At 34.2% G+C, this 26,832-nt stretch overlaps 1 protein-coding gene across 11 annotated transcripts in view; it reads left to right on the forward strand.

Moving 5' to 3' along the window:
- Window positions 1–26,832, forward strand: part of Dennd4a (DENN domain containing 4A) — a 133,643-nt gene that overhangs the window by 69,399 nt on the left and 37,412 nt on the right. For 6 of the 11 annotated variants that reach the window (XM_013145453.3, XM_013145457.3, XM_063243279.1 and 3 more), the window contains 10 exons: window positions 2,536–2,754; window positions 4,364–4,509; window positions 18,702–18,835; window positions 21,210–21,345; window positions 21,710–21,916; window positions 22,008–22,136; window positions 22,371–22,512; window positions 23,317–23,448; window positions 25,896–26,012; window positions 26,655–26,786. In XM_013145453.3, coding sequence (XP_013000907.1) covers window positions 2,536–2,754; window positions 4,364–4,509; window positions 18,702–18,835; window positions 21,210–21,345; window positions 21,710–21,916; window positions 22,008–22,136; window positions 22,371–22,512; window positions 23,317–23,448; window positions 25,896–26,012; window positions 26,655–26,786 — 1,494 coding nt within the window. The remainder of the gene's footprint in view (window positions 1–2,535; window positions 2,755–4,363; window positions 4,510–18,701; window positions 18,836–21,209; window positions 21,346–21,709; window positions 21,917–22,007; window positions 22,137–22,370; window positions 22,513–23,316; window positions 23,449–25,895; window positions 26,013–26,654; window positions 26,787–26,832) is intronic. The other 5 variants (XM_013145456.3, XM_003463479.5, XM_013145459.3 and 2 more) reach the window with 3 other exon arrangements.

Genomic DNA, 26,832 nt, shown 5'->3' on the forward strand with positions numbered 1-26,832 from the left:
TCAAATCAAGTTAATAGGAAATCAAAGTAGATTACTATAATGTATCATGCTATTTTTTTCCCTTAATTAAAAAGAAAAAATAAAAAGTAAATAATTTTTAAAAAGGAGACTAAGATAAAAGAGGGCATAACAACAAAACAGCGCAGGTCAAAGCATAACCATTTAAGCAAAATAGTGTTTCACCATCCAGTTTTTTTTTAACCTTTGCTTACTTCAAATAGTTTGAAGATAAGCTTGCCAAAGCATGAATGAAATTAATCAAAGTGAAAATAGATTAGGATATGAAATATTTAGGAAAAATTGTATAAGTGTATCTTGAAAGCAATCTAGAATTACTAATACGAACAGTTAAGCCTTTATTTCTTTATTTGATTCTGTTGACATAACAACTGTGGCCCAGAGTTTTTAATTTCTTTTTTTCCCTGGGAACTTCATGCTGAGTTACATCCCAGCCTTTCTCAAATTTTAAAATTTAGAGATAGGGTATCACTTACTCACCAATTTGCCTACACTAGGTTTGAACTTTCAATACATTTACCTCAGCCTCCAAGAGTGCTGTGATTACAGGTGTGTACCACCATGTCCAACTAGTCTAATCTAATACAGTATTTATTTTTATGAAGCAAAATGGTCAGCAGTATGTAGCAATCTGTAAGATTCTCATTTGTTACTGAAATGTAAGCATAGGAAGTGGCATACACCTTTAAAGTTTCAACATACTTACTGTACAGTTAGAAATGGAATGGAAAAAGACAAGGTTTATGGAATAAATTTGATAACAAGTAAGTAACTCCACAGTAGCTTCAAAAATATTGGGATATATTTGGTTATGCGCACCTGTAATCCCAGATACTGGGGAGGCTAAGGAAAGAGGATTGCATCTTTGAGACCATCCTGGGAAACATAAGATCCTGTCTCAAAATTTTTCAAAAAACTGAGGATGCAGCTCAGTGCTCAGACACTGTATCTGTAAGGGCCTGAATTCAGTGCCCAGTTTTTTAAAAAATTTTTTAAGATATGAAAAAAATGACACCAGTATAACAAATTTATTTTTTGGAACAAATAAGTTTATACATTTAATAAGCTAACTGCTTTCTAAAAGTATTTATTCTTTTGAAAGACAGTTTCAGCAGCTATTGTAGCAATATTTAAGTATTACTAAAATCAATGAACCATTCAGCTCTAGCAAAAGGCAAAATCTTAAAGCTTAAAACTACATAGACATTTAAATAATATAGTATTAGTACTTGAATATTGTATTGGTTTCTGTCTCAGAGCACTTTCACATACATTCTTCCTTTGTAGTTATAAGCATGAGAATAAATATCAAGGGAAGTGAAGTAGTTTGTCATACATCATAGTTAACAAGGATGATGTTAGGATTAAAAACTTTTTTCTGGTTCCAAAACCTGTGTTCTTTATAGTCTCTCTTAAACAATAAAAACTGTCAAACTCTCCAGGATGATTAACTGTTCCGCATATTATAAAAAGAGTCCTTAAATTTTGGAACAATCACAAGACTTTTTTCTGATCCTTTGAGAGCAGATGCCCTGTCACCTCTGAATAGAATGTATTTCAAATCTCTTCAGTATCCTTTCTTCAAAATCAGTTCTTTGGTTTTCCTTCAACTTTTTGATCCTTTTCTTTCATTTTTCTATTTATTTATTTGTTTATTTATTTATTTTTGTGATAGTAGAATGCTTGGGGTTAAATCCAGAGCTTTTGCACTGAGCTACATTTTGAATCCCCACTGCCTTGTAATTTTGAGACAGACTCTTGCTAGGTTGCCCCGGATAGGCTTAAATTCGTGATCCTCCTATCTCAGCCTCCTAGAGTTCTGAGAATTTAGGCATGTGCTCACATATTTGGCTGTTTCGTGATACTTTTGAAGATTACACTTACCATTACAGAATGATCCATGATGTGAGTTTGAGTATCCTCATCATAGATGCAGGTCATGCATCTTTGGCAGGAATGTTGTAGAAGGGATGGTGTGTTCCTCGCATTGTTTTCTTATCTGGTGCCCTATTTCAATTTACCTCATTATTGATGAAGATACCCCTCTGATTACTTCATTAAAGTGCTATCTTTATAGGCTTATCTCCTGTAAAGTTATTCTTTTATTACCTATTGGCTTTAGCAATGAATTGTCCTGGAAGAAGGGGAGTTGTTTTTATATTTAATCCTTGTTTGTTTATCGTGGAGCCATTTTACTAAAAGTAGTGGCTTGTGGGGCAGGGTGGGTGGTGGGATGGGTATGCGAGGTTGGGGCTTGCACATTAACCCTGTGTCTAATTGATATGGACATGAACTTTTTTTAAATGGCAAACAGGAATACATTTTATTTTTAATTTGCATAAATATTCAAGAGCTTAAAAACTGATACAACGTACTTTCATAAGGCTTCATACTACGAAACTGCATAAATAGTTGAAATTATGAGTCCTTTTGAAGACACAACAAATTTGCATTGATATTATTAGAGTATTAATTTTAACAGTGTGGAGAAAACACTAATACTGTGTTTCTTCACAGTGCAGCAGAGACCAAGAGATGATGGATTAATGGATTTAACAATGAATGACTATAATTTTAATTCTGGAAAGAGGCTGCACATGATAGATTTGGAAATCCAAGAGGCATTTTTGTGTTTCATGGCTTCTATTTTAAAAGGGTATAGATCCTACTTAAAGCCAATAACACAAGCTCCTTCTGAGACAGCAACAGATGCATCCTCTCTTTTTGCCCTCCAAGGTGAGTGGTTTCATAGTTTAATAGCTTTCATTTTACTGAGCTTCACCTTGTGATGATGATTTTGCTCTCTGGGTTGTTGGTTTATATTTCTCAAAGTGCATACCTGTTTAAAGGATATGCGAATACCGATCTCTTGATTCATTTCCATATGAGTAGTTCTTTCTTTGGCACATTAAATATAATCCTATTAGCAAAATACCCAAAAGAAATTATTTGAAAAAAGAACCTCTTAGGCATATACATAATTTTTCTCTCTGTTGTGTGTTGAAATACCAGTGTAGTAGTGCCTAGGTTCATGAACACTCGTTTGCCAACAGTTTGGTTGCAAACAGACGTGTGTGGCAAAATTTTGGTTTTGGTGGCAAACTCTGCTTCTGGTGACAAATGTGACCACAGCCATTTTTCACACATAAACACAAACCTGGGCATCTTCTGTATCATGAAATAAGGAATAAATTAAGTTTGTGAGTCAAGGCACCATTGTAGTTTCTCATTTTTCAGGACAAGCAGGCAGAGGAACTCCTGGTTGGTTACCACCAGGCTTGAGCAGCCTTACTTATTTTATTACAGTGTGTTTTATAAATGTTACTGTTTGTGCCACAGAATGGGGAAAAAAAAAAAAGAAACATTGAGAAGCCCAAAAGTACAACTGCTATCTTAATACATATTTTTTTATAGTGTTCAATATTTGAAAAAAAATTTAGTAAGTACATGTTAATGCTTCCAAATGCTATGCATTGGATATTTATTAGTATGTAAAAAAGAGATACAAGTATGAAAAAAATGGAGAGGGAGTTCTGGTCTCTTTTCTCACAGGGCTTATAGTCAAAAGGATGAACGATTAGAAAATATGAGTAAATTAGTTTACAACGTTAAATTATGAAAGCCTTTTTGAAGAAAAAATGTCTAAACCATGATATCAAAGATGAATAGAAATTAGCCAAAAAGGAAGAGAGTGTTTCAGGCAGAGAAGTTTTTGTAGAGCCCTTAAAGCTGGGAAGAGATTGAGTTCATGGACTTAAAAGAAAGCCAAAAACCGTATGACTGAGCGTAATCAGTGAAGTAAAATCAGGAAATGAACTTTTACTCTGATTTGAATAAATAGGTATTTGTAATCTGGGCTACTTTGGGTCGCAGAGGCAGAAGAATTGTAGCCTCAAGGCAAGCCAGGGCTGCTTAGTGAAACTCTATCTCAAAAACAAAATAAATGATCATTAGAAGAAACATACTACTGCTTTAAAAAGATATATTGTTTATAAGGAGGGGGTGAACACATGAAGGTATGTATGTGCAAAATAATTGCAAAGAATTTGACCAAATACAGCAATTTAAAAATATTTTCAAATTCATTAGTTTATGTATAACCTTCAAGACAGTGAGGAAACAAGATAATTCTGAATGGAAATTTGAGATATCTGGGTTTATATTTCTTTCCTGTTGATTATTTCTTGGCTCATTTTCTCATTCAGGAATCTTAGCTTCTTTTTCTGAGAAACATTTGGGAGTATGGGCAGGTAGGGGTGGTATGTTGAACATGGTTTCTTCTATCTCAAAAACTATGAATCAATAAATGCTGTATGTTCTCATAATATGTATTTATGTTTCACAGCTTTCTTAAGAAGCCGGGACCGATCACATCAAAAATTTTACAACATGATGACCAAAACACAAATGTTTATTCGCTTTATTGAAGAATGTTCTTTTGTAAGTGATAAAGATGCAAGTCTGGCATTTTTTGATGATTGTGTAGATAAAGTAAGTAACAGCTTGTCTACAGCACCTAACTTATTTTGTATGACTGCTAAAATGTTATAGTTTCTATTTAAAGCTTTTCACAAAATCTGAATTCTATTTTAATAATTGACCATTTAAAATGGAAGTTGGGGTGGCCTGCTAGAATTTATAAAACATACCTTTAAGAAGAAGTATCTTGCAGAAATTTACTGACCTGTGGGTTTTAATATAAAACAGTGAAGTTTCTAACCCTGTTTGTACACTTAGAGACTAGGAATTTTTTTAAGCCTTTTAACCTCCAACTTGAGCATCCTTAATTTATAGTTTTTCTTTTTGTCTCAAGTAGCTCTCACATGCTGGTTGTGGATGTGTAACATAATTGTCTTGGGTATTTTTACTTTTCTCTGGTTGCTGGTACAAAATACCTGATGCCCAAAATTAGGGAAGTAAAGCTTTATTTAGCTCACTGTTTATGGAGGTTTCCGTCCATAATAAGCTGGCACCAAGGCAGGGTGGCATGACATTGGGGCAACACTTCAAGGCAGGAGCCAGAGCAAAAAGGAGAAAAAACAACTGGCTTCTCCTCTTTTACATTGTACACAGGCCACTCCTCTGCCCCTGCCCCCACCCTGTACTTTAGGGTACCTGTAGCACTCAGAAAACCTCTCCTGCACAGGATGAGGATATTTACAAAGTAAGAACCCTGGTTCCCTACTGAGTTTCTCAGTTAAACTTCTAAACTTCTCAAGTTTACAGTGTATCAACCATGATAATCCACCCTTTGTCAATTTGGAAACCAGACGTACTTCTTTGATATTCTTTTTTTTTTTTTTTTTTTATCAGTACTGGGGATCTAACTCACCACCATGTACTTGCAAGGCAGGCGCTTATGCTGCTGAGCTAAATCCCCAGCCCCTGCAGACATACATCTTTAAATCAGTCTCCAGATACAAAGGCATGCTTATTCTTAACATTTTGCACCTTGAACATTATAACACATTTTAACAATCCTTAAGAACCAGCATTGTCTATCAACATTATATTACATTAGAATTACAACATTTTGACCTTGGACCCCCAAAGATTCATGCACACCCTTTTATACAAAAGGCATTTAGCCCATCTGCAAGAGTTGCCAAAGTCCTAACAGTTTCAGTATTGCTGAAAAGTCCTAAGTCCCAAATCCTCTTCTAGATGCAAGGTAGACTCTCAGCTATAAACCCCTGTACAAATGAAAACAAAGTTAAACACTTCCAGCATGCAGTGGTATAAGACAAATATTCCCATTCCAAAAGGAATACAAAGGATTGGGACCAAAACAATCCAAAATCCAGCAGGACAAATGTCAGGACCTGTAGTTGCGTGTCCAGCATCTGAAGCAATCTGTGGCAAATTGTGAGCTTGTGTGATTCTGCCCCCATGGCACTTCCAGTGGTTATAGATTCCAGGACTTCTCCTTTAGGGCCACTGTGGTCAGTATTTACAGGTTTCCTTAGATGGTCTGTGCTCCTGGCTTTTCTAAACTTCTGGATTCTCCATTGCACCTTTAGCTTCATACAGCTTCATACATTGCCCTCTCGGGGGCACACTGCCTGGTGTCCTAGGCCTTCTGAAATCAGGGTGGAAGCCTTTAGAACCTTAGAATCCCTTGAATTCTGAATGCATCTAAAACCAATACCACATGCATGATGCCAAGGTCCCCTGCTAGCTGGAGCAGTAACTAGGCTTTCCTCTCCTTTGACTGTAGGAATCAAGTGCCTGGATGTCTGGGCACTCTGAACCTGATAGTGAGGAACAAATTCTCTGTGTCGTCACCATTCTGGAACCTCTGTGGCTTCCGCCACCACTCCAGAACATGGCATTGTGTGGCTTTCACTTTTGCTGTTTTTTTTTTTTTAATTTTTTTTTATCGGTACCGGGGATCGAACTCACAACCACACACTTGTAAGGCAGGCACTTATGCTGCTGAGCTAAATCCCCAGTCCCCACTTTTGCAGTTTTGAGGCTGCAAAGGGTAGAGACCTGCCTCACGTCCTATGATGCCTCCAGGCCATCTTTTTTATTTGTCTGTTCATCCTCAGCAGTTGAGATTTCAACGGTATCTTTATAGTCCACAGCTTTCTGGTCAAACTCAGAACATTGAATCATCCTGCTGCACTCTTTGCTCTTTATTTGCAATATAAATCTGGCTAAAAGCCCACAACAATAGCCATGCCACTGCCTCAATATTTGACTGCCTTGAAATTTCTTCTGCCAGATTAATGAGTCTGCTGTCCTTAATCTCAGTCTCAGGCAAAGTCTCTGGACATGAGTAAAATGCAGACAAACTTTCTGCCAACCCATAACACATCATCTGGAATCCAACAGCCAATGCAGTCCTTCTTCCTAACAGAAACCTCCCAAGCCTGGTCTTTACTGGCGGGATTTCTGTCAGCCTTCTGGTCTTATAAAACTCTGACCGGAATCACCCATTCCGAATAGCCTAAGGTGTTCTAGCTCTGTGCATTCAGGTGACATCTCCAAACCTTTCCAAACTCTTCCCACAAGCCATTCCCAAAGACTCTTGAAACATATGGTCAGATACAGTCACAGCAAGGACTCCACTGTCAGTACCAAATTCTGTCTTGGTTACTGTAGTGGATTCATAAACAATATAGGGATCCAAGCAGCCAAATTTATAAATTTGGAATTTAATTAGCTGAGCTCAGCAACCACTTGCGTGGATCCATTTCAGAGTCTTATTGAGTGGTCACAAACTGGAAAATTACAAAGCTTTTAAACAGAAAACCACAAAAAGACATCCTATTGGAAATAGTTTAGCTAGAATCTTATATTAATTTTCAGTTGACACCTGTATCTTGCTTCTTTTGTTGAGCAGGTTAATTTTTCTCTTGTGGGTACAGCTCATTCTGCTTTTCTCGTGGGACTTATACCCTGAGTAATTTTCCATTTTCCTGGGTCAAATACAGGGTACTAGTTAAATGCAGTACTCAAGATGCCAAGCCACAGCATTTACTTTTACTTTTCTCTCATTGCTGATGCCAAAAATTAGGGAAGAAACTTTTCAACTTGACAAAATGTATCAACCATGACAAAAATAGATACTTTACTATTTGTAAATAGTAAATGACTATTTAGATAATTGAGAGTGAATTAATAGGTTTAATTCTACTGTCTTAAATGCATGTGTGAAAGCATCCTTTTTCCCTTCTAGTCGTAATAGCATTAGATAAGATAGAGCTAATTGGTTTCCCATGCTGGAGAGAGAGGAGGTGGGACAACAGTGATCTAGAGAAAGGGTGTTTAAACCTGAATAGGCAAGGAAAGATGAGCAACCTAATGTTGTGTTGAAGACCAAGCCAGGTACATAGAGCATCCATGCAGAGGCATGGCCTGCATAGAGAATTAGAGAACAAGCAGGATAAAGAGAGTATGCTGTGGGAGCAGATTGTTGTAAGGCATCAGAATTTAAGTAGAATGAGAAGAATGTGCATATGGAGGGGAGGGTAATGTAGTATGGCAGAGTCTGATCAGGTAAAGAAAATGTCCCTGGGAGGGTGGGCTTGGCAAGCGCTATGTCACAATTTGATCTGAAGAGAGAAATCCTAGCATAGAAGGTATGTATTTGGTCTTCTGTGACATGAGAGAGAGAGAAAAAACAGAAAAAAGGCCTTTACCTGAGTACACAGGAGGGCTTCTGAAGAGAGGCAGGCCTCCTCAGAAGCTTCTGGGGGGAAAGCCCCCACTGTTTTATTTGGAAGTTGACAGAGGTGGGGCAAAGGGGTGGACGGAATGTTGTATTGATAGCTGATTAGAGGAACCTCTATGCGTGCACAAAAAGCAGGAAGTTTGACTTGTGAGTTTGCAAGAAAAAGGCAGAGGCACTATCTAACGCCAAAGACAACCCTCATGTGGAGAAAAACCTGTCAGTATTGGTTTGGTCTATAGAGGGTTGTCATCACCAAAGGAGGATAAAGTCTGTGTGGGGGAGGGATAGCAGTGAAGATAGGAGAATGCTTCATATGGGGGTGGGGGGTCAAATAAGTACATATTAAAGGTAATGAAGTCTTGCAGTCAGAGAGAAAAGTTATAAACACGGAAGTGGAGAAAATTAGAGTGAATTCTGAAGTGTTGGGATTGAATTGGAGGTTTGTTGTGGTATTGTTGATTTTCACCGATTGATAATGAATACAAAAGTAAGTATATGTGTCTATGTCTGTATATCCTTATATTCTCTGTCTGTGTACATTGAGAGTACCTGGAAGCAGTCATACTCTAATAGTAACGTGTAGCTGATGCATAATTTTTGCGTTCAAAGTACTATTCTCCACTAAATGAAGGAATAGTTGATTCCAGATTTAGCATAGAAAAAGTATAAGATGAACGTGTTTTGTAATGGAAAGTGTTTTGTAGTGGAAAATAAGGGAGTACTCAAGAATGATGGAGACATGATGAAAACACCTACACAGAGAAACCAATTTGAAGAAATTTCCACTTGCAACTCTGATACAACTTGAACATCAAGCATTAGTAAATTAATCTACTGAATGAAGTAGGAACCCATACATCTGTGCAGATGACAGCTGATCAGTTAAAGTCTGGTGAATGTTGTTTCATTTACCCTGTTAGTTTCTTTTTAGTTTATTAAAAAAAAGTTTTGTGCTATTACCTGTTTGTTCCTTCTTTGTAAAAATCTTTGGTCTATACTCTCGATACACAATGTAATAACTATTGTTATTCTCATTGTTTTGTTATGAAATTCTTTTATTTTTCATTTTAAAAAGTCTGACAAAGATCTGGATCTTATATAGTTACAAAATATAATCCCCCCAAATACATGTTAATGACAGTGGAGGAAAGAGTAACTGTATGATGGGAAAATCTGCCAAACATCACTTTACAAAAAGGTGACCAAACAGAACACCATCAATAACCAGATGCCTCAACATCATGTATCCCTAGTAGATGGCAATGAGACTACAGCATTAGTTCTATGAATATTCATCCCAAAGATAGCAAGCTGCATATTAAAAAAGCCAAAAAATTTTAGAAAGTGCATAAACTGTATAATCTCAAGGAAATACTATACAAACAGGAATTAGAGACATTCTATAAGTACCTGTTCTGTAATCCAAAAGGTGTCAAGGTTATAAAAATAAAGGAAAAATTGAGAAATAGTCCCAAAGTGAAATTAAGACACTCTACAGCCAAGTGCAGTCCATAGTTCAGAATGGATCCTTTTAGGATATTATCAATAAAAGTTGATTGTAGTTTGAAAATTAGATAGTGTTAAGATATTAAAGTTAATTTCCAGTTACATTGTAATTGTGTAGTAGGGTGGTGTTTTTTGTATTAAGTACATACTGAAATATTCAGAGGAGATGGGTCAGCAGATACAGGTACCAGAGTATTTGTACTGTACCCAAAACTTTATATATATATCCTGTTCTTGACCATATGCCAGCCATAGCAGCAAAAAAAAAGAAAGCCAAACTTTATCATATATTATCTCAACAATTTATGGTCGCAAAGTTAAAGAAGTCTGTCATTTTCAAATATATGTGCCTATGAAAGAACAAGATTATTTTTGGCTCTGCAGCTAAAATACAACATATCACTCAATGTTCAGCAATTGGCACAATTCTAAGTCAGACATGAAAATGTCCTTTACCTTTAAATAAGTACCAAATGTGTCTTATAAAAATGACAAGTGATTCTCAGTATGCATAGGAAATAGTAAAAATTACAATTTTGAGAAGCAGGAGTACTTTACTACAACTGTCAGAATATGGTTTTAGTCATTACTCTTCCTGTGTTTTCAAAAGTACTGTGAGGAAGGTAACTAATTGGCTATCTCATGGTGTTCAGAGCAGGGTGGTGTAAAAACTACAAAATATTATGGTGATTATATTTGACTACTTTTATTCAAATTTTTAGATTAATTTCATAACGTAGAAACAGTTTTTAAATGACTTATAAATAGGAACAGATTCATATCCTTGTTTAAGTTTGTACTTGGTTTAGGATGTTTGAGCAATGGTTAATGTAGAAAATACTTTTTCTGGTGCTGACAGAGAATTACTAAGTTAAAGATGCCCAGAAATATAAACTCTGCCCTTGAAATGCATAGAAATGGGAAAAGATGAATACATACCATTACCTTTTGAGAACTTCATTTATTTTTCCATAGAAACACTCATATAAATGATAACTATAGTTAAAATGGTACAGAGGTACAGTGTTATTCTATAGATAGAAATAATTTTGTATGTGTGGAATGATACACAAGCCATTTTCAAAGACATGTAAAAATTAAATTTTACAGTGTGTACAATGTATGACACTAAATATACCTTTGAAGTGTACACTTTGATGATTTTTGACAAATATTTCCATTTAACCATGACTCCAAAATATAGAGCATTTTCATCATCTCAGAATGGGCTTTGAGGGAAAGATGTATTTCCTATGTTTTAAACACCCTATTTATAAATGGATGTTTGAAACCTTTACTTTTTGTAGGTTGAGCTCTGCCTTTTTATTTTGAGGAGATAATGTCCTGGCTTTTGACCAATAGCTTTTCAATATTTTAAACAAAATTTTAAGTTTAATCACCATGCACTAAACTAAAGTCAAAATGGATCAAAGATTTAAATACTAAAACAGAACCACTAAACCTGCTGGAAGACAAAGGTAGAAAGCTTGAGACATAAGGATAGGCAGAGAATTCATCAACAAAATGCAAACCACACAGAAAATACTTCAAAGAATCGACAACTAGGATCTCATATTATTAAAAAGTTTTTGCACTTAATAAGAAATCACCAACAAAGTGAAAATAAAACTCACAGAATGGAAAAAAATTTTAGCCAACAATGCCTCAGACAAAGGACTTATATCCAGAACATGTAAACAATTGAAAAACATCGAGTCCCCCAAATTCAAAGACCCTCTCCAAAAATGGGCATCTGAGATGAATACACAGTTCTCAGATGAAGATACACAAATGTCAAATAAATTCATGAAGAATTTATTTGACGTTTGTAATGAACATTTGTTCATTATCACAGGTCATTCGAGAAATGCAAATTAAAACAGTATTGAGATTTCATCTTACTCCAGAAAGAATGGCTGCCATCAAGAAATCAACTGGTAATAAATGTTGGCAAGGCTTCAAGGAAAAACGAATGCTTCTCCACTGTTGGGAGTGTAGACTGGTGCAGCCACTGTGGAAATCAGTATGAAGATTCCACAAAAAACTAGGATTGAAAGTTCCATTCAATCTAGCTATTCCTCTTCTGGGTGTTTTCCCAGAGAAATTGAAAAAGTCATGTCACAATGATACATGTGCAGCCATGTTTATAGCAGCACAATATGCATGTAATAGCCAAACCTTAGAAACAATCAAAATGCCTGTCAACCACAGAATGAATGAAAAAGATGTGATATTTTTACTCAATGGAATATTACTCAGCTATCAAAAAGGACGATCTTGAGGCAAATGGAGGCAACTTGAGACTGTGATCGTAAGTGAAATAAATAAGACCTTTGTAAATATCATATTGTCTTTCTATTGTAAAAAACAATAAAAGGAGTAATAAGACCCAAAACATATAATAGATATTGTAAAGATGAAAGGGAAGGGAAGTGCTTTAAAGGATAGGACTGTATGTATATTTAAGTGTGTAAGATAGATGACCATATTACCATTTTTTGTTGGATCATTGATCAGAATGGTTTACACTCCATTGTTTGAGTGTCTGTCCAGTTTTTATGCTTTGATTTTGTAACTTGAACAACTATTTCTAAGACAACAATATGTAATTTACCAACTAGTGATTTCTTAGCGTTAACTTTTTTTGAAATTCTGTATTTCTACCCTTTTCAATATTTTGGTTTTTTCTTTAAAAAAATTTACATTTAGCTTACTTGGTGCTTATAAAATTAGATATTGGCAATAGACAGCTATGTCTTTGAAAATAATTTCTCGAAATTCTTTTTTGCAGGGATAATTATGTTGGTTTTTGTACATAAAGGTGGTGTTTCTAATTAGCATTATGTGGAGTGAATGTTTCTCCCATATGGTGCTAGGTTTCCACTCGTCATGCATATGGACTCATGGGGCGTTCCTTATGACCAGCATCATACATTTGTAAAATAGTCGTTCTCTGTGCCAAGCTAACAGAATCACAGGGGACCACATTAGTTACTAGGGCTTAGCCCATAGCTTGGTTATCCCATAAATTTATTTAAAAATCCAACCCAACTAAACTATGTAAATGGTATCTAAGGAGTTCTCCTTCTGAGAGTTGTAGCTATGGTTGATTCCTTATGGTCTTGTTTTGAAAATTTTTTTTGAGACAAAGTCTTACTGTGTATTTCAGGGTGGCCTTGAAGTCTTGAACTCAAGACGATCTGCCTCAGCCTCCTGAGTGCTGGGATTACAGGCATTTACCACCATGCCCAGCCTGCCTTACATATTTTAATACCATAGTACCACAATGAGAAGAAAAGTCAGTGGTTATATTTAATCTGAAAATGTTTTCTGAGTATCAGTAACACCTTGAAAACAATCATTTATGTATAGGTTAGGAGAGTGAGTTTGGCTCTTTTTTTTGAGAACAAATTCTCTTACCTCTGGCAGCTTAACTATAGAAAGTAAATAATGTTAGATATGTATTAGCTCTAAGCAAGATATGACTGAGATTGAGCAGAAATAAGGTGTTTTCCTCTTTTGATCTTAGCATATTGAAACAGAAAACATCTGACTGACTTTAAAAGCTAAAGTGAAGTCAGGCATGATGGCCCAGGCCTGTGATGCCAACACTCTGGTAAGCTAAGGCAGGAGGATCACAAGTTTGAGCCCTGGAAAATGTCATAGAGACTTAACAAGACCCTCCCACAAAATTAAAAACAAAAGTATAGGGTTGTAGGTCAACCCCCAATACAAAAAAATCAAAAGTGATTAATGCTGAGTGGAAGTAAGAAAATAAATGAGAATTAGAGTTTCATTTATGACTAATTTAAGAACCATGTGTTCTTGTTCTTCAAATGGTTATATTTTAAACCTTTACAATCTGTTCCTATAGGATTGTGCTTAACCAAGGGCAGTTCTGTGTAACAAATAGTCTGGTAAGATTTTTTTCTTGGCTTTTAAAGCAACTCTTTGCAGTGTTCTTTGAGCATATTAATGTCTTGTGAGAAATATAAAAGAACATGAAGATTAATTTTATCTTGCCGTGGGTGTTGGGTTTCTTTTTCTCTCAATAAAGACAGATGTCGCAGTGCTTTCCAAAAGACAGAGCTATCCAACTGATAAATGCCAGAAGGATATACAGCAGAGCAGTTTTTATAATATAGAAATTTATATACAAGTAAAGAAAAAAATCTCTTACCACGGTATTTAATCTGTAGCACAAATTTTAAAATTTTAATAATCCTTGCAGTATTGATATTTAGAGCAGTTGTCCTGAACTACAACCTTTTCCTATAAAAACAAAAAGGCTAGAGACTGGAAAGTAGGTACAAGTCGGGAGAGAATCTATCAAAAAAAGAGAGAAACTGTTAAATAGATTAACAAAAATTTAAAAATAGCAGGTACTCATAGACAGTCAGCTTTACAGTGTTTCACTATGGTAGTTTCTAGCCTGTTTTCCTGTCACCTTGGGCAAATTGTTTTAACCTTTTATGTCCATCTTTTCTACGTTGTTTTGCTGCCCTTACTTACTACTTAACTCATTTCATTTGCATAAAAATATGAGTATAAAGTACCTCTGTTAGTTTTGAGTAGCTCATGGACACCAGGAGTATGTGTGATTTTAATTAGCATTATTGACATGTTTCTAATGTTTTTTAAAAGTATAAGTTTTAAAACTTGATAACAGCGAAAGTAGTGTATATTTTCTGTTAAAAGTTCAGTTCTTCTAACACATTTGATGAATTACTAAAGTAACAGGAAATACAGAAAATAAAAGGAAGGGAAAAACTCCATAAGCTTGGTACCCTAATGAACGGTCTAGTCTACATCTCCTGTCAATGTTTCTACATAATTTCAAAATAGTTTCTTTTTACACATGACTATATTTTATAAGCATTTATAATATTGCTGTCAAATGTCATAATAAATTTATATTTTTTACCACAGTAAACCATGACATAGTTTTAAAAGTTAAATAACTTCACAAGATTGTGTTCTGTCCTTTCCATCCTATTTCTGTTTCCCAAAGGCAACCACTTTCTCTTCTGCTATCTTCTTCAGTCATTTACTTTCAAAATGCATTCTTAAAGACACTTATTAGCCTCATGTTATTTATTAATGTCGTGTTTACTACCACCAACGTTCTCCAGTATAGTTACAGGGGGAGTTTTGGTGATGTAATCATTCAGTATTAATATTATTATCACTTTGTGTAATTACAGCAAGGAGATATGTGTGTATAACTAAATTTCCTTTCATATACGGCATAGACATTTCTTTCTCATAGTTGAGTAATTCATTTTTGTCTTGTGGCTATTATTAATTCATCTCTGAACTTTTGTACGAAAGTGAAAAGTTCTATTTTTTAAACACATTTGATCTTTTATACTGGTACTTTCCATTCTCTTGTTCTAATCTGAACTGATTGCTTTCTAGACCATCATCTGGAACTCTCCTTCACTATCTTGGTAACACAGGATTGACCTATCTAAAGCAGGATTTCCTGCTTTCTGGCTTCAGTAATTATGTCTCCCGCCCCATCCCCATTATGTTGAAGTATATATTCTAATAGCTCACTGAGAACAGTACCTGGGAGATCTATCCATCTATCCATCTCTGTCTCTCTCTGTCTCTGTCTCTGTCTCTCTCTCGCTCTGTCTCTCACTCTCTCGCTCTCTCTCTACCTGTCTGTCTCTCTGTCTCTCTCTCACTCTCTGTGTCTGTCTCTCTCTTTCTTTTTCTGTCTCTGTCTGTTGTCTGTCTGTCTGTCTGTCTGTCTGTCTCCCTTCCTCCCTCCCTCCCTACCTAAAAGTCTTGCTTTTCCCCAGGACTTGGTCAGTGATTTTGTTGGATCAAACTTTTGCAGTCATTGCTCCATTGTGTTTTAATTCCATTGTTACTGTTGGAACTTAAATGCCAACTCATACTCTGTTCCTTTGTGCCTGATCCTATTTTCTCTGTGGAAACTTTTTTAAGATCCCTGATCTTCTTCCTGAAACTTCCTAGGAATATGCCTTGTGTTGACCTGCTTTTTTTTTTTCTTCCTCTTCCTCCTCCTTTTCTTTTTCTTCTTTGACTCAAATATGTCAGTTCTTTTAGTCTATGAATACATTTCTTTCAATTCCAGAAAATTTTCTTGCAGGTGGTTGTTGTTATTGAATTTCTTTCCTCAACTCCATTCTCTTTTTCTGACATACTATTATTTGGACATTATCCTTCCTGGACTGATATTCTTGATTTTCTTTTTTCATATTATTTTCTCTCAATTCTATTTTTTGAGAGATTTCTTCCATTTATTCTTCCAACCTTTATAGTACAGTTTATCACTATGTTATCATATTTAAAATTTCCTCCAGAGTCACTGAATGCTCTTTTTTTATTTAGCATCTTGTTATTTTTGAGTGTAGGCTTACTCATTTTGTTACTTTGAAGTTGTCTTTTCCCTGTGTTCACCACCTTTTCTGAATATATTTACCTGTTTATTTTACATTCTGTAAAGTTACTGGTTTTCCTTATGTCTTGGGATTTTTTGTTTTGTTTTGTTTTTTGGGTTTTGGTTTTTTTTTTTTTTTTTTTTTGAAGAAGCAAAAGAGCTCATAGAAATGCTCTGTGGGAAAGTGGGGCTTGGGGCTTCCTTACTTTTGAGTCGATAATCACAAAAAAAACTCATCTACATCATTGGAATCCCTGTAAATTACAGCACCTGTAATTTTTTTTTCTCTTCCCTTTTAGGTTGATTAGTTTTCTTGAGAGGTATCCTGCAATCTCTAGCCAGTCGCTATCCTGGAGAACATGGGCCTAACTGCTAGTGTACTCACAGTTGAGTGGGGAAGATAACTGACTTTTTCTACTCATTGTTACATGTGGAGCATTTATTTCACCTGTTTTCAGTAACCTCCCTCACTTCCCCCAGTGCCCTTGAGTGAAAAGCCTAACCTAGTCTTCTGCCAGCCTTGGTGAGAGCTGTGTCCTGTCTTAGGTTGGGCCATGGTTTTTGAGTCCCTTAAGTGTGAGCTTTTAAATCCTGCTGCAGCCTCACTTGCACTCCCATTTCACAGGCATCTGGCACTTTTTATTCCTATGCTGGCGAGCAAAATGGCGTCCTCTGGGTTTCTTTCTTCCTTCGCTCGGCAGTGTCTGGCAGGTGGCTTTCGCTTTTCATGGGTCACTGACTTAGTAGCTTCTAAAATGCTTTGGATGCCAGCTCTGTTGTCCTCTCTCCAGTTCATTTTATCTTTTTGTAGCTTTTCTTTTTCTCCCAGTCATCTTACTCTCATTTTGATGAGATTTCAAGAGCTACTAAAAGCAAACTTTGTTCAACTAAACCCGAAATCTGCATAATCATTACTATTTTCATTATTCGTAACTGTATATTTCATCCAGTGAACTTACTATTCTTTACCTATTTTTTGACATTAGTTTCTATTGCAGTCCTACAAAAACATCTTTTAGGCTAGTTTTTCACATTGGATTATTTTCTTAAGAATGTAATAGAACACTGTTTAAAAGTCCCCTCTCTATGCTTTAATTTTGTAACTTCAAAAACTATTTCTAAGATGACAATATGGAATTAACTAGTGATTTCCTACTGTTTATTTTTTCTGAAATTCTGTATAACTTGTACCCTTTTTCTGTTTTTTTTTTTCTTTTTTCTCCTTAAATAAAATTTTTAAAAAATGTAATAGAAATGTTTAAACATCTTGCTTTCTAAAAAAGATAGTATGAGTTTTGAGTAGTGCAGGGTATGTGATTGCCCAACTTACTGTATTTGTTGTTTTATAGGGTAAAACCATTGCTAGTAAAAGTAAGGTAAAACCATACCCTACTTTTATAGGGTAAAACCATTACTAGTTTTACCCTATAAAAATCTTTGACAAGATAACAAGATAACATCTTTTTTTTTTTTTTTTTTTTTGGTCTTTTTCCTTTTTATCGGTACCAGGGATCAAACTCACGACTGCCTGCTTGCAAGGCAGGCGCTTATGCTGTTGAGCTAAATCCCCAGCCCCTAGGAAGATACCATCTTTTTTGCTGATTAATTTTTAAATATCCCAGCAGAATTGAAATAGTTTGTTTTAAAAATAATATATTCTACCTTGTTTAAATTTTTATTCTGATGTTTATTACTTTTGTATTTTAAAAAGTCAAATGAAACTAATATCTATTTTTGATTGAAAAAGAAGAAAATTCATTAATTGATGGTAATGCCACTACCCAGAGTTTGTTTTGAGACTTGTTTTTACATGCATATATGTTATGTATGTGTATGAAAAAATGCAGAAACATATCTGTATGACATACATACTGTTTTAATGTATATATATGGTTTAGCTTGATTTTTTTCATTTACGATAATTTTGTGAATATTTTCTCTGGTCATTAGTTATAATTCTGAAACATGCTCTGATGTTAGCTAGTTTACTTTATATATATATTTTTTTTAATCGGTACCCGGAATCGAACTCATGTCTGCCTGCTTGCAAGGCAGGTGCTTATTACCAATATTTTTTAATCACAGAAATTATAGTATGTAGTACTGTGAAATTATAACCAATTTATATAAGAAGATTTTGCATATATTTGTTAATAGAAAAAAAATTTTAAAGGTTTCTTTTTTGGGGGAGGTTGATTCTTTCCTTTTTTTATGTACTTAGCCCTTCTCTTTAAGATGTATCTTAACAATTCTTGCTCTCCAAACTTACTCATTACAAGTATATTGGATAGTATTAGTTTTTCCTTACCAAATATAGTTCTGTGGACTGTATTGGAGTATCTAGGTTCTGTTTTGTTTTTAATCCATCTTATTTGTCTTCTCCATGTAAACGTAAGTAGAAATGAGTATTTTTTATTTTCCAATTTTCATGCTGAAAAGGTAGTATACTATATACAATAATTTTTCAGTTTGCTATTTTAATAGTTCTTTATTATACATTTTTGCAAATTGTTTAATCATTACCTGTAGATGGACACTTGGCTAATAGGCTTTTTAAAGTATACGTCTTTAAAATTCTTTCAGGTAGATATGGACAAGAGTGGTGAAGTACAACTTATAGAATTGGATGAGTCTTTCAAAAGTGAACACACTGTTTTTGTAACACCACCTGAGATCCCCCATCTACCCAATGGTGAAGAACCCCCTTTACAATACAGGTATTCAAGAAGCAGAATGTTTGAGATTGAAACAGAAGCAATCCATCATCTGTGACGTAGCTTTCTAAGGACTGTAATATTTTCAAAAATCCAAACTTTACAGATACCCAATGTTTAGGTGGTAAGCAAGCTTATCACACACCCATTATTAAATTTTGAGATTTAAATGGAAAAAATACATATAATTTTATGTAACACAGATTTGGGCATATCTCTAATTTATCTCCATAAGTGTCATGAATATTGCTTTTAAGATTAAGTCTAATCTCTTAAGATTAGACTTCCCCCATTCAAATGCAGCACTTTTATTGTAGAATTTGTTTTTCTCTTCTTAATAAACATGATTTCTTCACTTGCACTCCCTCTCTCCTTCCATACATATATTGATTAATGTAACTTTGATCTACAAAAAGTTAAATCTAAAGATCAGTATTTGTGGCTGAGACTTGTATGAGACAATTTCTTAAGCTATTCATGTTTACAAAATTTTTAACTAATAAAAATTGAAAATTATTAAAGTCTATTGTTAATTTAGGATATTTTGTCACACATTGCTAAATGCTGTGTAGGCTTCAGTAATACTGGTTCTGCCTTAAAGTCTAGTGGGAAAAAGGGAAGAGTTCTGAACACAGTAAAATAAGAACTGTGATAGGAGATTCATTATTTAATTTTTAGCACTATATACATTCATTTTTACCTAAAATTGCATTTCCTTTTAGATTTTAATTGGTTTTGATCCTCCAATAATGCTTCTCATTTTAAAAATTCTATAGCTATTTCATATCTGTAAGTTATTTAAATAGTTTGTTATTTTCATTTAAAAAAAGATTTTTCAGTACATCCTTATTTATGACCGATTAAATTTTTCATTTTATAGATGAAAAACTGGTGTACTGAATATTTGTGAATTAATTGATAGGCTGCTTGATTCCTGCTCTTGTCTTTCATTGATAGTGTTGTTCATAATCACTTTTTAAAGTCTGTCTTTTGTCAAAGATGTTTAAAATATTTCTGCTAATATTTTTCTTCCTTTTTCCTTCTAAAATAAGATCTCATTTCTTTTATCTCTTTAGTACTTTCTGTTTCTGAATCTTTTAGTAAGTTTCACATAGTTTTTATTTATGTGGTTTGGTTTTCATTTATAATTTAATGTTACTTTTAGATTTAGTCCTTTTTTTTAGATTATTTAATCTAAAACATTCTCAGTTTTTATTTATTTATTTATTTATTTATTTTTTTGGAGTACGGTCATTTTTTTTCTTGGACCACCAGTATAACTTGGGTGTGACCATAATAATCACTGGAAGAACACCAAAATGTCTTTAATAACAACAGCGGGTACTCTGAATCAGAGATGGCTCATACTCACACTGTGTGTAAAATAAAGAGACATTTCCTTAAGACATGTAAAGTGGTCACATTGACACCTCCTATATACACAATGGCTTTTTTAAAAAGGACGTGGTTTTCCTAAACTTTTGTGTTATTTTACCCCTGCACATTTACTCATTACTGGTACTTTCTTATTCTACTGAATTTACCTATAGTAATACATAATTATTTACCATGTCTTACCATGTCTTACTGTGTTTAGGTTTCTTTTTAACTACTTAAAGCTGTATGATTTTTATGAGTATTATAATGGAGGCTAATTATGTTGCTTTTGGCTACCTTGTTTCTTTCCAACATGTGTTTTTCCTAGCTGCAACATTTTAAGTACCCAAAATACTTTGTTCTAGCACCCAAAGGAGACCTGCCTCCTCATAGAGCCAGTTTTAACCTTTGGTGTTTTCCAAATTCTACTTCTCCACTTTCCTGGAGTTTTTTATGGTTTTGTTTTTTTGTTTGTTTGTTTTAATATATGTGTGGTCCTGAACAGCCAGGACGTAACTAAGCCAGTCTTGACAAAACAGTTCATAATTCGAAAGCTAGACCTGAGGTCTAGTATATTACACCTAAAGCTGTTGTTTGCATCTTTTTAAGAGAGTTTCTACAGTACATATGTTAATCCAAAGCAGTGAAGTCTATGGTTGTGTTGTTTGAAAGATTTATATCATGGGCCTCTTACCAGTAGTCACATTTTCTAATATGCTTGCTAATATATTTGCATGAATACTCACTTTTCAAAGTTTGAGATTACTTTGGCATTTGATACCAAGTTCTTACTTAAGTGTATTTTCCCTCACTACTATAAGATAATACTGTGTCTGTATACTTTCATAAAAAAGCAATGATAACGTAAGTATTTATTGAGTATATGTTATAGCCTAGTGGAGATAGTTAAATTCTTGTAAGTTACTGACCATAATTTTTTTAGTTTACAACCACCGTGACTGTCTATGTGTGCTTGAGAATTTTTTTCTCTTTAAAACAGCTATAATGGGTTTCCAGTTCTTAGAAACAATTTATTCGAGAGACCTGAAGGATTTCTTCAAACACAGAAGAGTAAATTACCTTCAAAATTGAGTAGTCCTAATAGCCCTTCCCCCATGTTCAGAAGGACAAAACAGGTACTTAGAAATTTTTGAATTCTTTACATATTCAAGTATTAGAATAAATAGATTTGACACTATCCTCCTTTAATATACTTTACCACTCTGTATACAACTATTACTATATTATTCTCTTTATGCACTCGAAATATAGTTTATAGTAATCTCACATCAGAAAAGTATCCTAGTCACCTTGTCCTAGAACTTTATTTTACATATTGCATAATACATAGTCAAGAGAAGCTTGAAAATATATTAATTTTACACAGATTTTCTTAAGGATGCATTATAAAATGATACGATTTTTACTTTTTAGCATTCCATTAAAATAAGGTAGTCTTAAGTCTGAATGTATTAATGAGATTTTTGCATTTTTCTCTAGGAAATTAAATCAGCCCATAAAATTGCCAAGAAGTATTCTTCCATTCCTCAGATGTGGTCTAGGTGCCTGCTGCGTCACTGTTACGGGCTGTGGTTTATTTGTTTGCCAGCGTATGTGAAAGTGTGTCATTCCAAAGTCAGGGCTCTGAAAACAGCCTATGATGTGCTAAAAAAAATGCAGTCAAAGAAGATGGATCCACCTGATGAGGTAACAGTTATTCTTTACACTGCATCTTTTTGTCCTAGATTTATGTGCATAAGTATTTTTGTTGCTGTATACTGTTCAACTTGTGTTTCAGGTGTGCTACCGCATCCTTATGCAGCTCTGTGGGCAATATGATCAGCCAGTGCTTGCAGTTCGAGTACTTTTTGAAATGCGGAAAGCTGGTATTGATCCCAATGCAATTACTTACGGTTATTATAATAAGGTAATCATTTTTTAATGGAGAAAATTAACTTTTGTCATTATAAAAGCTTAGTTTAATTAGTAACAGATACAGGGGTTGTTTGGTGTTTATTTTAGAGTTTCCGAAATATGTTTTATAAATCAATAAGAATTTTGTGTTCTCCTTCATTTTATAGTCTGCTTTCGTATTCTTTATTCTAGCCAGTGTATGTTCATTTATAAAAATTATTTCATTATTTTTTTTTTTAATAAATAGGCTGTTTTGGAAAGTACCTGGCCTTCAAGAAGTCGTAGTGGCTATTTTCTTTGGACAAAAGTAAGAAATGTTGTTTTAGGAGTAGCACAGTTCAAAAGAGCTTTAAAGAAACGTGCACACTCATCACAAACAACTTTCTCAGGTAATTAAGGGACATACGTGTTTTAGTTTTTCTTCAAAATTAGTTGAGTGATTTGCATTTTGTATTTTTAGAAATTTTTAATGTTTTCAAAATACTGAATACTTTCTGGCTTTTATTAACCATTGAGCAGATTCTAATGCGAGTATCCCTTATCCACAAAACTTAGCACCAGAAGTGTTTCAGATTTGCGATGGGGGGGGTTTAGAATATTTGTATATATATAGTGAGATATCTCCAAGCTGGAACCAGTCTGAACTTAAAATTTGTTTATGTTCCATATAAACCCTGTACACATGGCCTGAAGGTATTTTTGGTGTGCATGTATTGGACTGTGATCTGTCACATGCATACAGCTGGCTGTGGGATTTTGCGCTCGTGATGTCACATTGGTGCTTACAAAGTTTTGCATTTTAGATTTTTGGATTAGGGAAGTTCAGCCTGTTTTTTGTTGTTGCTGTTTTGTTTTTGTGTTTGTTTTTTTGGTACTGGGGATCGAACTCACAACCTCATGCTTGCAAGGAGGCGCTTACACCACTGAGCTAAATCCTCAGCATAGCCTATATTTTTAAAAAATTTTTAAACTTAAATTTTTTTTCTCTCCAATAAATTATCAACCTTTGGTTGTCTTGTTTCAGTATTCATTGATAATTCATAGTAGGTTTTTTTGTGTTGTATTTTGCTGCTTATGTGGCACTTTTCATATTTATTATTACATTAGTACACTATTAGCTTGAACAACAAACTCTTATGTATATTTTTGGTGTCTCGTTGAGTAGTAAAATGATATCAAATTGTGTTCTTAAGCAGATGGCAGTGACCTGGATTCTGTTAGTCATGGCAGCATGGATAGTGTTCATGGGACACACACTGTGGAGCAGGCACCTTTTAATACGGGTTTAATCAAAGTGTATGCTACTGATGATAGATCTAGTACAGGTTTGTGTGTGCTTATGTATATATTTGTTACAGTGCATTTTCATAACAAGATTTGCTAGCCTGTATTTTTAAAATTTTTATTTTCAGTGAAAAGTGCTTAACTGTCACTTTTTAATTTTATATGTTAGGTACTTAATTTCATACCGAACTGAATAACTACATGTAATTTTATTCTTTGAGAGGTTGTAAAATACTTTAAGAATTTAGTCCATAATAATTTAACTCTGAGTAGCCACACGTCTTCACTGTATCTTTTGCTTGCTTTTTCTTTTTCTTTTTTTTTCTTTTCTGCTCCTCCTCCTCCTCATCCCTCCCTTTTTCCCTCCTCCTGCCTTTCTTAACCCCTCCCACCTTTTTTTCTCCCTCCCTCCGTCCTTTCATTCTTCCTTATATCCCCTGCCTCCTTTTGTGTACAAATGGTGCTAGGCACTGAACACAAGGCCTTACAGTGGTAGGCAGGTGTTGTACCTAGCCCCTTTACCATGCCATTCACTTGGATAATTCTTTGTAATTATGAAAATATTGATAGATTTTGCTCTGTTTCTTAGTAGTATTGCTGCAGTGTTAATTCTCTGGTTTTAACATTGCCCTATGGTTATATAGGGTATCAGTAGGGAAGTTGGATGAAAGGTACCCCAAGGACACTCTCCAGTGTGGTATATTCTTATGGATCTTACACTGTTTTAAAGTTAGAATTTTAAATATTAAAAATAGCCTTATAGCATGGAAGAGGGAATAGGGTTCATTGAAATATAAGCTTTGTACATAAACCTTCTCTTTTGAAGCCAAAATACTTAAAAATATATTACATTAGTCTGAGTTTTCACTACTACATTTAAAAATTATACATGGTTTTTAACATTTTTTGTACATAATTTTTAAAAAGTATAAGCACATACTGTCAATGGACAGAAACTTTAAAACTGAAGCATTATTGATAAAATATGAATTTATCTGCAGTGTCAACATTTTTTTAATCTGTCTACCTTTATTTCTACTTTAAGATTAATAAATATAAGCTAGTTATGTTGAAATATAGTAATTTTTCTTTCACTGGTTTTATTTCTTTTCTTTCTTTCTTTTTTTTTTCCTCTCTCTTTGAGTCAGGGTCTCACTGTGAAGTTCAGGCTTGACCTTGAGCTCACCAGGCTGGTCTCAAACTCACAACAGTCCTCACGCATCAATGGTTTTATTTCTTCATAATTTACTATGAATTTAATCAGTTGTAGCCATCATTCTCAGGCATTATCTCTGAAAAATGGTGAGATCTTTTATTTTTAACTATGGCTTTTTAGAAGTCTATCTTAAACCATGCGGAAGCTTGTAGACATGAATTTCAAGATTATGTGATTCTATCTGTAATTTTGTTGCAAATGGGATTTAAAAATTTGATTAGAAAAATGCAAACTCAAAATTACAGTGAAGGCATAAGCACCTGCCTGGAAAGTACAAGGTAGTAAGTTCAATCCCTGGTATCCAAAAAAAAATGGGGCTTAGTAAATTCAATCCCTGGTATCCAAAAAAAATGGGGCTGGGGCTTTAACTGAATGGCATAAACGCCTGCCTGGTAAATGCAAGGTCATGAGTTCGATCCCCAGTAACAACAACAACAAAAAGTTATAGTGAAAGTATTGAAGTAAATGCCTACTGGTATATAATATTTTTAGATTTATTCACAAGTTTATCAGTTTTATTTTTAATCTAATCATACCAACCGAGTGTTGACAAATCTGGGAATTTGAGATTCAAACAAAAAGATTAAAGTTGATGCCAGACATGATGGTGCATGCCAGGCATGCCGGCGTGTGCCTGTAATACCAGCACTTGGGAAGCAGGGCAGGCGGAACATGAGTTCAAGGCTATCCTAAGCTAGTCTGTTTAAAAAAAATCAGAACCTTGTCTTTTGATACTAATGTAGTGGAAACAATTAAAAAGTGATAACAGGCGTCTTTCGCAAAACAGTGTAGTTTTCTTAAATTTATATAACTTTGCTTTCTTAGCAGTAACTTTAATACTAGATATTTTTTTCTTATTTCTATATATTAGTACATCATGTACAATCCTACAATGTTTCACTTAAATTTTGAAAACATTGTCAATAAATTTAAAGAAATTTAACTCTTTGGTAGAGTCATCAGATGCTGCACTCCACTCTATGTATGAATGTTCTATTATATCTTCCATGCTTAGTTGAAACCAAATAAAGAAGATGAGCTGATTTTTCTGTGTCTTTTAGTGCACACATAGTAGTGTGAATAATCTTTTTACTGCACTGTGGAGCCAAAAGTAAATTGTTTTGAAATTTCTTACATGAATGGAAACATGGTAGGGATAGCTTTCAATTAGAATTTATTCAAAACACTAATATGTTGCTTCTGATTTCAAGTGCTTTCCCTAAAGAAGTATGATAAACAACATAGGGTGTTTTTTTTCTTTTATTTTACCAGGTGGACAGTCTGATCTTGGGTACAGTTCATTATCTAAGGATGAAGTTAGAAGAGGAAATGCATCTACTGAGTATGTTCAAGAAGAAAAAGATAAAAAAGAGAGTGATTCTAGTTCCTGTAGGTATTAAGTTAAAAATATGTAAAATTTTGAATTTATATATTTATAAAAAAATAGAAGTGCAACGTTTAAGTAATAAAGTATATCTTTCTTTCTTTGTAAGCTCTCCCTACCAATTTAACTAACCAATTTAACCAATTTAACCAATAATACTTTTATACAGATTTTTCATATATGACCTCAATGACAAAACACTGTTCAAATAGTATAAAATTGAATGATGTGTAGCTCACAGAATACTCTTATTGTTGGAGAAATATAGTATTCATACAGGTATGTGTTCAAACAGAATCTCTTTTCTGAGGTTTAGCTACATTTTTAGTTGAAGTTTTGTAATGGGTTGTGGCTTATAATTAACACCCCAACTTCCTCACCAAAAGCTCACTTTCACAACTAAAGAGGAAATATAAAATTTGAACTTCATGTTTGAACTGTACTTAATAATTTGACTCATGCTTTAAGACCTCAAATTAGTGGAATGAATTATTTGTGGGTAACTAATACATAAAAAAGAGGTATTCACTATATTCTTATCACCAGTTTTAGGTAGATATATTTTAAAACTAAAGGCTCCTTCTCTTTATACATCCTATCGTGTATATAGATACATTTTATTAACATTTTCATTTTCATCTTTATAGTGTCAGAGAACGAGAGTGCAAAAGGAAGTGCTGACTGCCTTCCTAAGCTCAGTTATCAGAGTTCTTCCAGTATAGTCCGCCTCAGTGGCACAAGTAATAACAGTGGTGACAAAATGTCAGGAGAATGCACAGGTGAGTTGTAGAGAACACATTTGTTATGAGCAGAATGGATTGTACT

The sequence above is a fragment of the Cavia porcellus genome, unplaced genomic scaffold (genome assembly GCF_034190915.1).
Source record: "Cavia porcellus strain 051 isolate PalLab524CR breed Dunkin Hartley unplaced genomic scaffold, mCavPor4.1 scaffold_37, whole genome shotgun sequence".
In the NCBI taxonomy this organism is placed as follows: Eukaryota; Metazoa; Chordata; class Mammalia; order Rodentia; family Caviidae; genus Cavia; species Cavia porcellus.